This window comes from Arvicanthis niloticus, chromosome 10 (genome assembly GCF_011762505.2).
Source record: "Arvicanthis niloticus isolate mArvNil1 chromosome 10, mArvNil1.pat.X, whole genome shotgun sequence".
Taxonomy (NCBI): domain Eukaryota; kingdom Metazoa; phylum Chordata; class Mammalia; order Rodentia; family Muridae; genus Arvicanthis; species Arvicanthis niloticus.
The window spans coordinates 58,744,595-58,760,890 of NC_047667.1; the positions used below are offsets into that span (position 1 = coordinate 58,744,595).

Sequence of the window (16,296 nt, forward strand, 5' to 3'; positions counted from 1 at the left end):
CACATCCTGAGTTCAATTCCCAACAACCACTCGGTGGCTCACAACCATCTGTAATGGGATCAGGTGCCCTCTTCTGGTGTGACTGAAGACAGTGACAGTGTACTCTTATGCATAAAATAAATAGATCTTAAAAAGAAAAAAAGGCTACTTTGGGCATGTGGATATGCCTGTGATTGCAGTGACTTAGGAAGTGGATACAGGAGGATGAAGAGTGCAAGACTAGCCTAAGTAATACAGGGAGACACTGTTCTTTTTAAAAAAAAAAAAAAAAAAATCAAGTTTGGGAAGGGCTAGACAGATGGGTCAGCAATTAAGAGACCCTGTTGCTCTTGAGAGGATCTGGATTTGGTTCCCAGCACACATTAACAGACAGCTCATTATCTCCTGTGACTCCAGTTTCAGGGGGTTTGAAACACCCCCCCCCATACATTCTGGCACCTGCACACATGGTACACATAACTTATGCAGGAATGCATACTGTTGTGGTTTGAATATGCTTGGCCTAGAGAGTGGCACTGTTTGGAGGTGTGGCCATGTTGGAGTAGGTGTGTCACTGTGGGCTTGGGCTTAAAACCCCTACCCTAGCTGCCTGGAAGTCAGTATTCTGCTAGCAGCTTTCAGATGAAGATGTAGAACTCTCAGTTCCTCCTGCACCATGCCTGCCTGGATGCTGCCATGTTCCTGCCTTGATGATACCAGACTGAACCTCTGAACCTGTAAGCCAGCCCCAATTAAATGTTGTCCTTATTAGACTTGCCTTGGACATGGTGTCTGTTCACAGCAGTAAAACCCTAACTAAGATACATACATACATAAAAACTAAAAGTAAATAAATGTTGTGCTGTTCTTGGAACTTTGATAATTACTCTACTGTAGGGCTCACTAGGATTATATCCATGGCTTTTTTACAGAACTGTTAGGATCTAGTAACCTGAAGGCATGTCTGTGGCTCTGATGCATTTGACCACTCTCTCCTGTAACCTCCGGTAATCCTCCTCCTTTTTTCTTTCTCTCCTTTCTCACTGCTTAAACTCAGTCATCTTGCTATCTCCTTGTCTTCCTTCCCTCAGATGTCACTGTCGGCTGAGGTTGTGTTCCAGACTCTCCACTTTGTCAGCAGATTGTCTGATACCACCTAATGGTTTCACACAAGGTCTTTGCCCAGACATACACGTGTAGATCTCGACCCAGTCTCAGTGGCTTACGCTTGACTTAGGGCTGAGGACTCTGTGAGACTAACTCGGGCAACAATAACATCCTGTCCGAAACCAACAACAATAAACACAAAATATGTATTTATATTAAAATTCTCAAACTCTAAGCCTAGTATGGTGGTATACTTGTAATCATGGCGCACCAGCGGCTAAGGCAGGAGGCCCACTTTTGCTACTACGTTGTAAGAACCTGTCTCAAACATACAACAAAACTCTGACAAACTAGAACTCTTATCTTATAGCCCTACCCAAGTTGTTTCTTAACAGTCCTTCAGTGTTGCTTCTACTCTTACTTGAAAAAAAATCACATGTCCTGATACTCTGCCACATTCGAACATCACCGCTTCAATCTGTTTTGTTTTCATTCATTTTCTTTCTTGCTGGAATACAATTGAATGAACAGTGAAATAAAGTGAATTTTTTTTTTTAACAATCTGGGGCCTGTGGAGATGGCTCAGTGATAAGGAACACTTGCTGCTCTTGCTGAGATCTGGAGTTCACTTTTTAGCACACACCAGGTGATTAATGTCTGCCTATAACTCCAGCTCCAGGAGATTGGATGCCCTCTTATACCTCCAGGGTTACACACAGAGAAATAAACATAAATTTAAAGGTTGGGTTTGGGCCGCCGCTCTCTAACGCCAGCACTGCCTCTCGCTTGCCGAGCTCCAGCCGAAGGAGAAGGGGGTTAAGTAAGGAGGTGCCCATACCATGGCTCGTACAAAAGCAGACTGCCCGCAAATCCACCGGTGGTGGTAAAGCACCCAGGAAACAACTGGCTACAAAAGCCGCTCGCAAGAGTGTGCCCTCTACTGGAGGGGTGAAGAAACCATCGTTACAGGCCTGGTACTGCGGCACTCCGTGAAATCAGGCGTTGTCAGAAGTCCACTGAACTTCTGATTCACAAGCTCCCCTTTCAGCGTCTGGACTTCAAAAACAGATCTGTGCTTCCGGAGTGCAGCTATTGGTGCTTTGCAGGAGGCAAGTGAGGCGTATCTGGTTGGCCTTTTTGAAGATACCAACCTGTGTGCTATCCATGCCAAACGTGTAACAATTATGCCAAAAGATATCCAGCTAGCTCGCCGCATACGCGGAGAACGTGCTTAAGAGTCCACTATGAGGGGAAACATTTCATTCTCAAAAAAAATTTTTTTCCTGTTACCAGTAGTTCTGAATGTTAGATATTTTTTCCATGGAGTCAAAGGTACCTAAGTATATGATTGCGAGTGGAAACATAGGGGACAGAATCAGGTATTGGCAGTTTCTCCACATTCATTTGTGTGTTAATGTTTAATATAAATGCAAGATGTAAAGCATTGATGCAAGCAAAATGTTTCAATGAACACATTTCAACAGTTCAACTTTATAACAATTATAAATAAATCTGTTAAAATTTTCTGGACAATGCCAGCATTTGGATTTTTTAAAAATAAGTAAATTTCTTATTGACGGCAACTAAATGGTGTTTGTAGCATTTTTATCATACAGTAGATTCCATCCATCACCATACTTCTCTGAGTTGTCCTACATGCAAGTACATGTTTTTAATGTCTGTCTTCTGTGCTGTTCCTGTAAGTTTGTTATTAAGATACATTAAATAAAAAAAAAAAAAAAATGGGCCGGGTGGTGGTGGCGCATGCCTTTAATCTCAGCACTTGGGAGGCAGAGACAGGCGGATTTCTGAGTTCGAGGCCAGCCTGGTCTACAGAGTGAGTTCCAGGACAGCCAGGACTACACAGAGAAACCCTGTCTCGAAAAACAAAAAACAAAAACAAAAACAAAAGTTGGGTTTGTATTTTAAATTATGTGTATATGTATGGTTTGTATGTGTGAGGGCAGTGCTCTAGAGGCCTGAAGAGGGTGTTGGAGCCCTTGGTGCTGGAGTGAGAGGTGGTGGTGAGCTGCCTGAGGTAACTTGGTAAGAGCGAGTGCTCTTTTTAAAATTTTGTGTTTGTTGGTATTTTGCCTGCGTGTATATCTGTGCACATGTATGTGCATCTAGTGTCTGCAGGGTCCAGAAGAAGGTGTGGGATTCTCCCTAAGTGCTTCCTAGTTATATGTCAACTTTACAGAAGCTAGGAGCATTTTGGAAAAGGGACCCTCAATCGAGAAAATGCTCCCACCAGATTGCATTGATGATTGATGTGGGAGGACCCAGCTTTGTGTTCAGTGCCACTCCTGAGATGGTGGTCCTGGGTACCATAAGAAAGCAGGCTGAGTAAGCCCCGAGGAGCAAGTCAGTAAGCAGCACCCCTCCACAGCCTCTGCATCAGGCTTCTGCCTCCAGGTTCCTGCTTCAGTTCCTGCTCCCACTCTCCTTCAGTGATGGACTGTTATCTGGGAGTGTGAGATAAAATAAGCCTGGCCCCACCCACCCAAGTGGCTTTTGGTCATGGTGTTTTATCACAGCAACAGAACTTCTAACAAAGACACCCTGCAATCTGAGTTATATATGTTTGTGAGCCACCATGTAGTTTCCAGGAAGCAAACCAGAATCCTCTGTGAGAGCAGCCACTGTTCTTGACCGCTGAGCCATTCCCCAGCCCAACCCCCTAGGCAAACATTTTATAGTCTGGGGCTGTAGCTCAGTGGTGGTTTCCCTAGCATGCATCAGGCCTTCAGATCCAGGACTGGGGGTGAGGGTGGAATACCACATTTTTGTGACCCAACCCATTTTTTGCAGGCTCTGACATGAAAATCAGACTCATCCAAAAAAGATACTTGCTGGGGTCGGGGACTTTCTTTTTCCTGCCTCTCCCTTTACTTGGATACCTTTTCTTTAAGTCACAGTAATAGTTTCCTGGCTGCTCCCTGCCTGGCTGTCAGTCAGCTATAACCCATCTATCACATCACTTCCTGAGGCTTTGTTAAAAATCAAGTCTGGGGTCTGATGGCTCAGTGGTGAAGAGCCCTAGCTGTGCTTCAGAGGACCAGGGTTTGATTCCAAGCTCTACATGGCAGCTCTCAGCTGTGTGTAGCTCCAGGGTATCAAATGCCCTCTTCTGGCTTCTGCAGGTATCAGGCACACATGTGGCACTCAGACATACATTCAGGAAAAACACTCATAAACATAAAAATAAATTTGAGAAAAATCAGGTCCTCCCATATTCAAAGTCCACTTGGCTTTGCTTTTGCTTTAGAATCATCTTGAGGTTCCTAATAATGGTATGTGAAGCTCTTAGTGTCCTGGAATCTTCCTTGCCCGGCATGAACTCTGTTTATACACCACATCCATGGTCAAACATTTCATGTCCCCCCAGAAGACTATGTGTACCCAACAACTATTAATGCAGCATTCACTGTGGGTTAACCACTTCATACAGATACCAGATGCCTTCCATTCTCAATAGCACTGACCAGAAAGTCTGTTCCTTTGCAAGCTATTTCAAATTGTGTTAAGTTCTGTAGAATGAATTGATTCAGAAAGTGCTAAAAAGCAAGTGAAGTGGAAGGCTAGGAGGAGTTTCCTCTAGGAAGTATACCTTCCCTAAGGGAGTGATGTCTAAAGAATAAGACAGGAGTTCAGCCATGCTTTGCACTAAGGTTTCATGTGGGAATCGCAGGCACATCTCTTAAAGAGAAAGAAAACACAAAGCAAAGCCACTATGGCTATAGTAAAATGAATATGAGAAGTAAGGTTGGGGTGGGCTAAGTACTTCTTTACAGTTTAAAATTAAAATGAAGCTGAGCGTGGTCGGTATTCACAGCACTCAGGCTGAGTCGGCAGCATCCCAAGTTCCAGGTGAGCCTGGGCTATCTGTGGAGGCTTGTGTTACACATACCTGCTATCCTAGCACTTTGTAGGATGAGAGCACGAACAAGAGAAAATAAGTAATGAATTAACATCCAGTTATTTCAAATGTCTTTTCATAAATATTAAATCTAGAACTTCAGGATCAGACATATCCAAACTGGCCTGTTTGGAAAATTTGGCAGTTAGCCACTTCTGATCTCTAAGGTCAGATAAACTGGCTCCCTTAACATCTGACAGGGAACTTTAGCAGAAGTAACTTTTTACTTTCAGCCAGATCTACGGGGGTCTACTGCTGGAAGTTGGTCCAAAATAATGAACTCCTGCATTTATCTAGTAAGTCTCTGTCTTTGGCCAGAATTTCTAAAGTCTTTAAAGGGCTAAAAGGAATGTTGAAATTTTATAGATCTGGGAAGCAGTGGAGAGGAAGGGGTGTAAATAGCTGATGAAGCAGTCACCTGAGTTAAACCAGAGTTCAGATTGATCATGATCTCAAGTCTGGTTCTGTGAGGAATTCCCAAAGTCATTGCTGTCATCAGGCGGATACAATCTTGTTGCTATGTGATGACCGCTTTTGCTCCAGGCTGTACTCTCAATAGGAATGGGTGGGGTGAATTGAGGCTCACTTGTGTTTGGGAGTAGTTTGGTCTCTTGTCATAAAGATGTTTCAAGATTGGTCTTATCATTTCTGGAATCCAAGGTAACTATGGGGCAGGGGCAGGGGATTGAGTCAGAGGGGAACAAAATGGTACTAAGTGCACTGGCTGGTGCCTTCTTTCATTCCATTGTAGTAAGAAGAACCTTGCCAACTCTTCAGAATGGCTGTATATAAATGCAGCCATCTTTGGTAGCTGGCTCAGAGGCAGGGACTTAAAGAAATAACTACCCTATAGTTATAAGAAAACACTGACCTATTTCTGAGGTTATTGGAAAGTAAGGGTAGATATGCACTGCTTTTGAAATCACTCCTGCACCTTGAACTTGAACCTTTGGAAAATACCCTGGGCAAACACATGCATGACAGAGAATTTGGATTAGAAAACTCTCTGAAAGATGGTTACTTAGTACACCCTGAAGCAGGACAAATTAGGGCAGCAGTGTGGTTTTGGTTTTGCATCTGAGCAATCTAGCCAAGGCTCTGCAAGTACTCTACTCTTGAGATACTAAACACTCTCAGTCCTGAAGTATTTCTTGAAGCCCTTTGTAAGTCTTTTCACCATTACTATATTTATTTGTTGCTTTGATCATCTGAGGCAGAATCTCCATATCTATCTATCTATCATGAGGATTGTTCTGAAATATCTAAAGAACTCTATTTACAAAAAAAAAAAAAAAAAAAAACTTTAAGATAGAGTTTACTGAGTAGCTGAAGATGGCCTTGAACCGAACTCCTGGCAAACCTTTTGCCTCAGACAACAAGTGCTAGGATTCCAGGTTATCACTCCTGGTTTACAAACGACTCTTTGGAGTTTGTTCCCTTGTTTCCATGTATGCTAAGTGCTCTACCATTGGAATGTATTCTTAGCACCAATTACTTTTATAATCTTTAAGTTTCGTTTTTTCTTTTAAGTTCTTTGAGACAAGACCTCGAACTCTATATGAAGCCAAAGATGACCTTAATCCTGTTATCACTAGGTGGCAGAGCCTGTAACTGCTGTTGGCAGTCTGAAGATCTCCTCAGAGGAAGACAATGAGGCAGAGTTGGAGTTTATTATGCAATTAAAAAAACTTTTTTTAAAGTCTGGGAGTTGACAGGTACAAAGCGAAGAGGAAGCACATCACAGTCACACTTCATGGTCTTAGCAAGAACACTGACATTATTATTTTTAAAGGTTATTACAGAATTTGGCCACGGGCTGTTCCTGAATTGTACCTTTAATTTCACTGTAAACACAAGCTAAAAGTATTGTGAAGTTAGCAGACCATCTTGAAGCGCACATATGCATAGGCCTCGAGCCTGAATTATTATTTTAACCCTCTCATTTAAGGATGCATATATACACCTAGAATTCATGATTCCCAGGGGCACGAGGCCCAGCAAACAGCTCCTTTTTCTCTCCTTGTCCCCATAATTTTCTGTATTTCTATTCTGCCTCCTAGATGCTGGGATTGGACATGGACCACACCAAATACTTCCTGAAAATATTTTAGAGAAAAATGAAAAAATGGAAGTTCCCCTATCCCTAGTGTAACTCGTCTACTTTGTGCATGTATGTGCTACTGCCTATCGTTCGCCTGCTTCCCTCACTTGACGATGTGTCTTAAATTCTGTTCCGTTTCCGCAGGCACCTCAAGTATGCCATGACTTGCTGCTAAGAGACAACTGGAGCGTGCGGCTGAAGGAGGAGCTGGCGCACCGTGATTACGATCAATAGCGTTCGCCAGACGTCAGCGTCCGCGGTCCGGGGACCGAAAAAAGGCTCAAGCGTTGTAGGCGCGTAGTGATGACGCACAAAGTAGCCTGCTTTGACCTCTGCAGTCGTGGCGCGTGGAGTGGGGCGGAGCGAAGGCTGCCTTGACTGACGCATATTTATGACGCTCCGCTGCGTGCGCAATAACACTAGCGGTCGCGGCCTGCGGGGTGGAGTCAAGGCTGCGGTGCCTTCCGTCGCGTGCACACGTTGCATCTCCTTCCACCTGAACCCCGCGTTACTTTCCCCGCGGGGAAGGCAGCCTGACGAGTAGACCGCAGCTCCTGGGAGATGGCGGCGCTGTGCCTCACGGTGAACGCCGGAAACCCTCCGCTGGGTAAGGGCGCCGCCGACCTGCGCGGGTTGCATCAGCCCGAGGGTGCGGGGCAGGTGCCGCGGCGGTCACGCTGAGGGAGACTCACACCCCGGGACCGGCCTGCTCTGCGGGGATCCCAGCCCCGCGTGGCCCCGGCCTCCGTCCGCTCAGGGCGCCGTCTCCCGAGGCCCGCCGTCCCAGGCGTGGGGGGGAAAGGACGAGCGCTCTGTCGGGGAGAGGCGAGACTTCTTTCAGATGCGACTCTGCCAGGGTCCCAAGCGGCTTTTGAAGTGGAACTAAAAACCCAACTGTCTGCCTGACGCGTCCTTTTAATGCTGTCTCTCAGTTCTCATCGGGAACCTCCCAACCCTTCTCCACCTCTCAGAGAAGATCTGAATTCACTTGCCGCACTTTGCCTTAGGTTGTCAAGTTATAGGGAACAAGGTAGACTTTCCTGTCAGCACTTGTAATTTTAACTGAGACTGCAGTTGCTTATGGTCGAAGGCAGTAATTAGGGAAAGCCGTAGGAAGGCTGCGGACTGACGCGACTGGCTGTTTTGCTACACACCCTGTACACGTAGTAAAGGCCTGACTAAACGTCAAATTACGTTCCATTCGGAATTGATTTTTCACAGTGGCTATTGCTAGTTTAAGATTTCTGCCTTTTCATTACTTTGGGAACCAACACAAAATCACTTTACCAAGTCGACTTGGAAGCGCTTTCCAATATTCAAAAAGCCAGCCCTTTAAATACAATTGGCCACATGGGGCTGATGAAATTTCTTGCAATCTCAGCTTGACAGCAGCCTGCACCTATTGGACCGAAATGACATTTATTTATGTATGAACGCGCTGCGGTACAGCTCAGGGAGCTTTGGATTGTAGACAAGCACTTGACTGTTGAGCCGCACTCACCAGCCCAAAACATAGAATGTAGTAATCACTTGAAATGTTTTAAAGTGATAGCAGCTTAGCATGTTAGTTCCAGTCCCTGTATGCTAACCTCACAACAAATCCATAAGCCCTAAAAGAAGTAGATGTGATTCTTGGTTTGAAATCGGCACTAGATGATGTTGACCTCGTGGCTAGTCCTGGAAGCCTGAGTTCAGTCCTGGCTGCCGATTGTCGTCAAAGTTCCTTGATTTGTTATTACTCTGTAAGGAAGGAGGAAACCTCTCCAGTGCTGGTTGCCAGAATTCCGTGAGACTACAGGAAAAGTTTTTTGTTTTTTTCTCCTCCTCCTCCTCCTCCTCCTCCTCCTCCTCCTCCTCCTCCTCCTCCTCCTCCTCCTCCTCCTCCTCCTTCCTCCTCCTTCCTCCTCCTTCCTCCTCCTTCTTCCTTCTTCTTCCTCCTCCTTCCTTCTTCTTCCTCCTCCTCCTCTTCCTCCTTCTTCTTCTTCACATTTTAGATGTTCAGTACATAGCCAAACTATAGGTTTTGTTTTGGGTTTTTGTTGGTGTTGGTGTTGGTGTTTTTTTTTTTTTTTTAACTCTGCCTTGAAAATCGCAGCATGGTACCACGAGGTCTGTATCTGTAGAACTCAGAACCAAATTCTGCTGGTATTCTTAAATTTTGTTTGCATTTTCAACTCTAAGCCAGTTAGAGAATGTATATTGTTTTTCTGCTTGCACCTCTTTCTCTTATTTTTATTTGTTATTGCCTATTTAAATCAGATATATATTCTCTTTAAGTAATAAAATTGAATTAAATATTTAGAAAAAAAACTCACATTTTGAGGATTTTATGTCTTTCAAATGTCATTTTGTGTGTGTGTTAAAATACTTTCAAACTTGTACATAACAACTTTTCCCCATCCTACTTAAGAACATAGAGCTTATTTGATGTTTCTGCATCCAGAATACTTATGTATCTCCTACAGGCAAGGAATCTCTCTACCTGACTTCATACAGGAAGCGTAGGTTGATAGAGTTCTGCCTAAAGTACAATCTCCTTTGTTGTTCTGAGGCTGATTGTTCTAGTAGTTCCCAGGAACTAGGAGGACCATGCTTTATTTGCCTTTTACTGTCCTATTTGCATGGTTTCTTTCAATGTGAAATGATTTATTAGCTTTCCCTTGGCTTTAATAGCTTTGTCTCCTGAAGATGCCAAACCTCTTACTTATGTATCCCTTAATTGGGTTGTTAAATGTTTCCCAGTGGTTGGATTCGGTCTGTCCATCCTAGGCAGGGTTGGTGGAATTATTCCTGCTGTACATTGTAGCCCATCAGCTTTTATGTGAATTTAATTTGTCCTTTCTAGTCTTGAACACTTATTAAAGTGCCACCTGCCTGTCATTGTGCTGTTGCCCCTGCCACTGCCCTCAGATGTAGAGCTTTCCTTTTAAACCAAAGGCATTTTTTTCATTAATTTATTTATTTACTTTATATTCTAATGGAAGTCCTCCTCCCTCCTTCCGTTCCCACCCTCACACCTGCCTTTCCCATTCCCTTCCCTTCTTTTCAGAGAAGGGAAAGCCCCCTGTGGATATCAACCCTACTTAGGACATCAGGTAGCAGCAAGAGTAGGTCACTGAGGCCAGACAAGTTTCCCAGCTAGGGGAAAGGGAGGCAATAGAGTCAGAGACTGTCCCTGCTCCAATTGTTAGGAAATCCATATGAAGACCAAGCTACACATCTGCTTCATATGTGTAGAGGACAACGAAAGACATTGAAAGAACTCAGCAGTGCAAACATTTCTCTTTTTATTGGTTTCGGCTTCCATTGTTGTATCCTGCCTATCTTGGTTATTAAAGTGTGTGACCTTGCAGTTTGACATTTCCTTTTTACATGTATCAGCATTTTTCTCATGTTACATTCATAACAAAATATATATGAAATATTTCATTTCCTATTTAAAATTAATTTTGAGAATTAGTTGACTTGAAACTTGCATGTATCTAAGTTCACCAGTGTTAATTGTATGCTTTAATACCTAATGGCATATATGTATAGACATCTGTAATATATAAACCTCCATAACAATAATGCCAAATATTACCATTACAGAAAATTCTCTCTCTGTCCCTGGCATCTGGTAGCCAGTTACCTGATTTTTGGGTTTTTTTGTTTGTTTGTTTGTTTTGTTTTGTTTTTGCTTTTAGGACTTTTGTGTACATTGATTCATACCATATATGTCTTTATACGCACAAGATAGTGCTTTTGTGATTTATCTTGTCGCCTGTAACAACAGTTCATTCTTTTTATATGCTAGCTAGGACTCCCATTGTGGATATGCCAAATGTATCTCATTTACTTGGATTGTCTTGGTTTGTCCCTCCAATTTTTTGTCTGTTTTTAAAAAACATGTTACCTTTGAGAACTCCCTTGTTGTCTTAGTGTGCTTTGTGCAGCTTTAAGACAGTACCACAGACAGGGTAATTTATAATGGACAGAAGTTTTCTGGCTCACAGCTCTGGAGGCTGAAAGGTCCAAGACCAACAAACCAGTTTTAGTGGTAGTCTTGCTGTGTCATAGATCCTTGAGGAATCGGGAGACAGCACAAACCCTCTCACTGTATTAGTCCTTTCCTGAAGGCTTAGCTCCCCTTCACCCTTTGCTGGTTATTGAACCTAGGGCCTCAAGCATGCTAGGCAAGCCTTGTTCTTTAGGTTTCAGAAATGATCTTGTGTATCCCGGGCTGGCCTTGAACTCCTGATGTTCTTGCCCCAGCTTTCAGGGAGCTGGGAATTCGGGTATCAAGCTTGACTCTATAGGACCCTTTCTTAATACTGTGACCAGGGCAACTAAATTTCAACATACATTTTAACAGAGGACAGACTTGCAAATCAGAGACAACATAACTTATGCAGAAAATACTAAAATCAGCACACTCGGTTTCTATTATAATAAGCTTTGCAAGATTATTGTGCTTTCTTTGCTAGGGCCTTGTTCCCAGTGGAACATAGTATATACATATGTCCATCTTAACCAAATTAAGGGACATAGGACTGGTGAATTTACTCACTGTGTTAGGTGCTGAAAGACAAGGTGTTTTAGAATTTGAGATCTGAACCATTTGACCTGCATTCACATGCTGACTGCTGTGTGTAGCCAAGGGAACTGAGTTTGCTGTTTAAGCTCTGTAAGCCTCAGCTTCCTTTCTGTAATGGGGAGCTACCTCTTGAGGTTGCTAGAGAGATTAAAAGTTATGTGACTGTCAAGCATTCAGCATAGTACATAGCATATTGTATTGAAATATAAAAGCCACTATTCTATGGAATTTAGTGTCACTAACTGGAAGCTGAACACAGTTACAAGCAATTTATACTAACAATGGGTTCTGATTTGTTACTTCTCTAAGATCCAAGATTAGACTTTATGGTGGGCAGGAGTCGGGGCGGTGTCACATCTTAACAGGACCAACATCTTAAATTGGATTGTTGATTCATCCTTTTTGCTCTGTGACTCAGGTTATAAATACTATCTTCTTTTTGAAGAGAAATAAATCTTTCATGCTGTCATTTTTAGAAGCTCTGCTGACAGTGGAACATGTGAAAGGTGATGTCAGCATTTCTGTGGAAGAAGGGAAAGAGAATCTTCTTCGGGTTTCTGAGTAAGTGCTTATCAATATATACCTTTTCCATTTTGAACAGCATTTAAGAACATAGCACTGAATCTTCTGGGCGATTGTACTTGCTAATTAGGTGGATTGTTCCTAGAGAGATGTTTCATCTTGTGTGTGTGTGTGTGTGTGTGTGTGTGTGTGTGTGTATGTGTGTGTGTGTCTGTGCGTCTGTGCTCGCGCGTGCGTGCACACGCATGCAGGATAGAGATCTTCCTACCTTAGCGTCCTGAGTGCTAGAATTACAGGTCTGCACTACCATGCCAGGCTAATAACTGTCCTTAAAGTTAAAGAGAAAAATTGGGGTTTGGGATCTAGCTAAGGCTGGTAAGAGTATTTGTATATTTTGCTTGAGCCCCTTAGTGGCCCACCACGTGAATGAATGAAAGGCTTTTTTGTTTTTCCTCCCAAATATCAGGTTAGACCCAAGATCCTCACAAGTTGTGAGTCTGAGTGAGAGACTAAAAGTCTCCGGGTTGGTCCTGTCAGCTGTGAGCCGTGGCAGCAATGCTATGTCAGCTGTTCATTTGGTGAATGTGATATCAGAATCTACAGTTCTTCCTTGGGTTGATGAGACTGTCCAAAGGAGACTTTAGATTTTACTTATTAGAGAAGAAATTTCCATTTATTTGGGAATTGAGTAGGGCAGCAGGGGTGAGACAGAATCTCTCCCTCAGTAACCCAGGCTGGCCTTGTACTTTCAGCAGTCACTACCACAGCCTGTCAGATGCTAAGGTGATGAACTGGGCCTCCACATAGTATTTTAGTAAAATAGGTAACAGAGATGGCCTGACAGGGTAAGCTTTATGGGTAGCTGGGTTTCTAAATGATTCTTTTTTTTTTTTAAGATTTATTTATTTCATGTGAGTACGCTGTTGCTGTTTTCAGACATACCAGAAGAGGGCATCAGATCCCATTATAGGTGGTTGTGAGCCACCATGTGGTTGCTGGGAATTGAACTCAGGACCTCTGGAAGAGCAGACAGTGCTCTTAACCACTGAGCCATCTCACCAGCCCTCTAAATGATTCTTAAGCCTGCTTTCAGCCAGATTTTCTCTTGATGTTTGAAAGTTTAAATCATGTCCTGTTCAATTTTGTCCACTAAAGATTCTGTTTTTCCATGCCTTGTAAAGTGTTTTGATTTCTACCTTCTGAAATTTTCTTTCTATTACATTCTGTTTTATGGTTTTGTGTCTTGTAAATAATTATTTTTGCCAAACAGTTGTGGTAAGTCTTGCTTACTTGCTTACTCTCTCACTTGTGTTTTAGGCTAGTGGTTTTCTTTTCTTTTCTCTTCTTTTCTTTTTTTTTATCATGTTGGGATTGCCTGTGTTGTCCAGGCCAGCCTTGAACTTGTGAATTCAAGCAGTCCTCCTGTCTCAGCAATCTGAGTCTGCAGGGACTTGCCACTGTCTGGGTTTGTTAGCATTTTGTTGGGATTTGACATGCTTTCTTCCCTTGAAAGTTGCATTTGTTTTTAATTAATTATTAAATTTAATAACTTAGTTAATTTAAAATTACTTTATTCTAAATCCTAGTTACATTTTTGTAGCCTTTGATAAGACATAGAAACTGAAAGGAGTGCTGTTGTGGTGGTACAGGTTTATAAGCTCAGTACTCTAGACTGAGGCAGGAGGATCTTGAGTTCAAGGCTAGTCCGGTATATGTGAGACTCTATCTCAAAAAAAAAAAAAAAAAAAAAAAAAAAAAAAAAAAAAAGGAACAGCCTATGAGTTAGCTCAGTGGCTAAAAGTCTGTTTCCAAGCCTGATGTACTAAGTTCATTTTTCAGGATCCACTTGTTAGAAGAAGAGACCCAACCTGTCCTCTGACAAGTTGTCCTCTGACTCCGAATGCAAGCTACTCAAAATAAATATATAGAATTAAAAATAAATAAGTTTGTACCCAATATAAACATATAACATACAAGATAAATAAATATAATTTAAAATGCTAACAAAACAAAAACTTAAAGGATGAAGTGTCATATAGAAAACCTGCTCCAAAGTAAATTAAATTTAGGTAGATATTTTAGAACAGCTTGAAATTTGATAGAAACAGAGTACAATCAAATTAACACTTTTTTTTTTTTTTTTTTACTACAGTAGAAAAATGGTAAATGTTAAAGTTTCCATTTCTACATTTGTGACTCTTAAGATTTTTGCTGAAGCAACTATAATTTACATAATGCTTCTATTTTAGGAGTGTGGTGTTCACTGACTTAAATTCAATCCTGCGCTACTTGGCTAGAATTGCAACTACATCTGGGCTGTATGGGACTAACTTGATGGAGCACACTGAGGTAAGCAGGAGTATTTATTTTCCTGTGTGTTGTGTCTTGTGCTTTCTCTGTTTGGGTACACTATTGTCCTACTGTGCATTGATATGTGATATTAGTCTTTATAAGGATATGAACAGAGCTTAATCATAGGCCCAAAGGAAGGAATGTTTGTGCTTGGTTTGCTTTTTAAAGCAGAGGCTTCTCTTTTCTATATGGCCCAGGCTAGTCTGTCAACTTGTGTCCTGTGCTGATTCATAGCATGTTTATTTTCAGAAGCATAAGCTGGAAGAGTAGCTGGAGTAGACTTTATGTTGGTATGCTTGGCCTTACATGGGATCCCCAGCACGGCAAAGGCACAAACTTCAGCTCTTAGCTCTTAGGGTTCACCATCTCCCTCCAACCAAGTCATTGGGACATTGAGCGTTGCATTCACCTTCCTGGTTTGTGAGCATTCCGTAGTGGGACTGTACTGTCCAGATCACACCAGTCACCTGTCACAGTTACAGAGAGGACAGCAGGCCTAGAGAAGGAAGGGATTTGTGCAGGCTTGCACATGTATTTTGTGAGCTCATTTTCTTTGTTTAGTTAATGATCAATTACGAAAGCAACAGTCAACTTTCAGTGCTACTCTGTAGATACAGGTTTTCTCCTCTTCTACCTAATTATACTCTACCCTAATTTTTGTAACTCTCACACAGTTCCAAAATAAACAAATTCTTTTTATTTGTTTCTTTTTGGGGAGTGGAGGTGGGGATAAGGTCTCAGTATATAGCCCAGGCTGGTGTCCAGACTTCATCTTCTTGCCCTGCCAGATTACAGCCATGTGCCAAGACAATGAGCAGAAAATGGGTTTTAATGATTGACTTTAAATACCTTCCAGTGGATTAAACTGTCTCTCTAGGCAGCTAAGTCAGTCCTTCCCACTGTCAGCTATCAAGCAAGTTTTCTTTTTTTTTTTTTCCCAGTGTGACCTTCCAAAACAAAAAAACAAAACAGAAATCCTAGGGAAGTAAGTAAGCTGTAGAGGTGGCATTGATTTAAGTGGCATATTAGACCCAGATCAGCAGGCTTAAACTCACTTAATGATAAATTGTATCATTTCAGGTAAGAACAGTTTTATTGTAGCTGAGGAAGCCAAGAGTACTTTGTTGCTTCATTAACTCTTTGTGTGACCACTTTGTTTTTGAAGCCTGAGCTCTGGGGTTCATTCTTTTCCTGTTTTCTGTTCACAGATTGATCATTGGTTAGAGTTTAGCACTACAAAGTTGTCTTCATGTGATGTGCTGGCTTCTGCAATCAACGAGCTCAATCATTGCCTGTCTCTGAGAACATACCTAGTTGGGAACTCCTTGACCTTAGCAGATGTATGTGTTTGGGCCACCCTAAAAGGTACCAACAGCTCTTCTTAAAATACTGGTGTTGTCATGTTTAGAGTGGTTGCTGTTTGGGGTGGGAGTGGCAGTTATTCTTTGAGATAGATGGGACTGAATCTCAAACTCTTAGGCTCAAGTAGCCCTTCTGCCTCAGTTTCTAGGTGACTGGGACTATACAGATGCATCATGATGCCCATTCTGTTTTGGTCATACACTACTGTGCTAGATGAAAAGTGAACACACTTGAAAGTGAACACACTTGAAAAACAAAACAAGAAAAAAAATGTCATGAGATATAATTGATATGTAAAATCTGTATTTAAAATTTAGTTTGAAATGTTTTGACATAATTTATAGTTGTAGTATTTTCACCACAGACAAGATTGAATAT

At 42.2% G+C, this 16,296-nt stretch overlaps 1 protein-coding gene and 1 pseudogene across 3 annotated transcripts in view; both read left to right on the forward strand.

The window, feature by feature from the left end:
• The first annotated feature begins 1,676 nt into the window (after nt 1-1,676).
• On the forward strand, nt 1,677-2,442 carry LOC117716035 (histone H3.3A-like; annotated as a pseudogene).
• Nucleotides 2,443-7,455: 5,013 nt separating this feature from the next.
• The window catches only part of Eprs1 (glutamyl-prolyl-tRNA synthetase 1), a 67,373-nt gene continuing 58,532 nt past the window's right edge, over nt 7,456-16,296 (forward strand). The window contains exons 1-4 of one of the 3 annotated variants that reach the window (XM_034513562.2): nt 7,456-7,713; nt 12,159-12,243; nt 14,454-14,553; nt 15,765-15,921. In XM_034513562.2, coding sequence (XP_034369453.1) covers nt 7,668-7,713; nt 12,159-12,243; nt 14,454-14,553; nt 15,765-15,921 — 388 coding nt within the window. In that variant the 5' untranslated portion in view covers nt 7,456-7,667. Of the gene's footprint in view, nt 7,714-12,100; nt 12,244-14,453; nt 14,554-15,764; nt 15,922-16,296 lie in introns of all 3 variants that reach the window. The other 2 variants (XM_034513561.1, XM_034513563.1) reach the window with 2 other exon arrangements.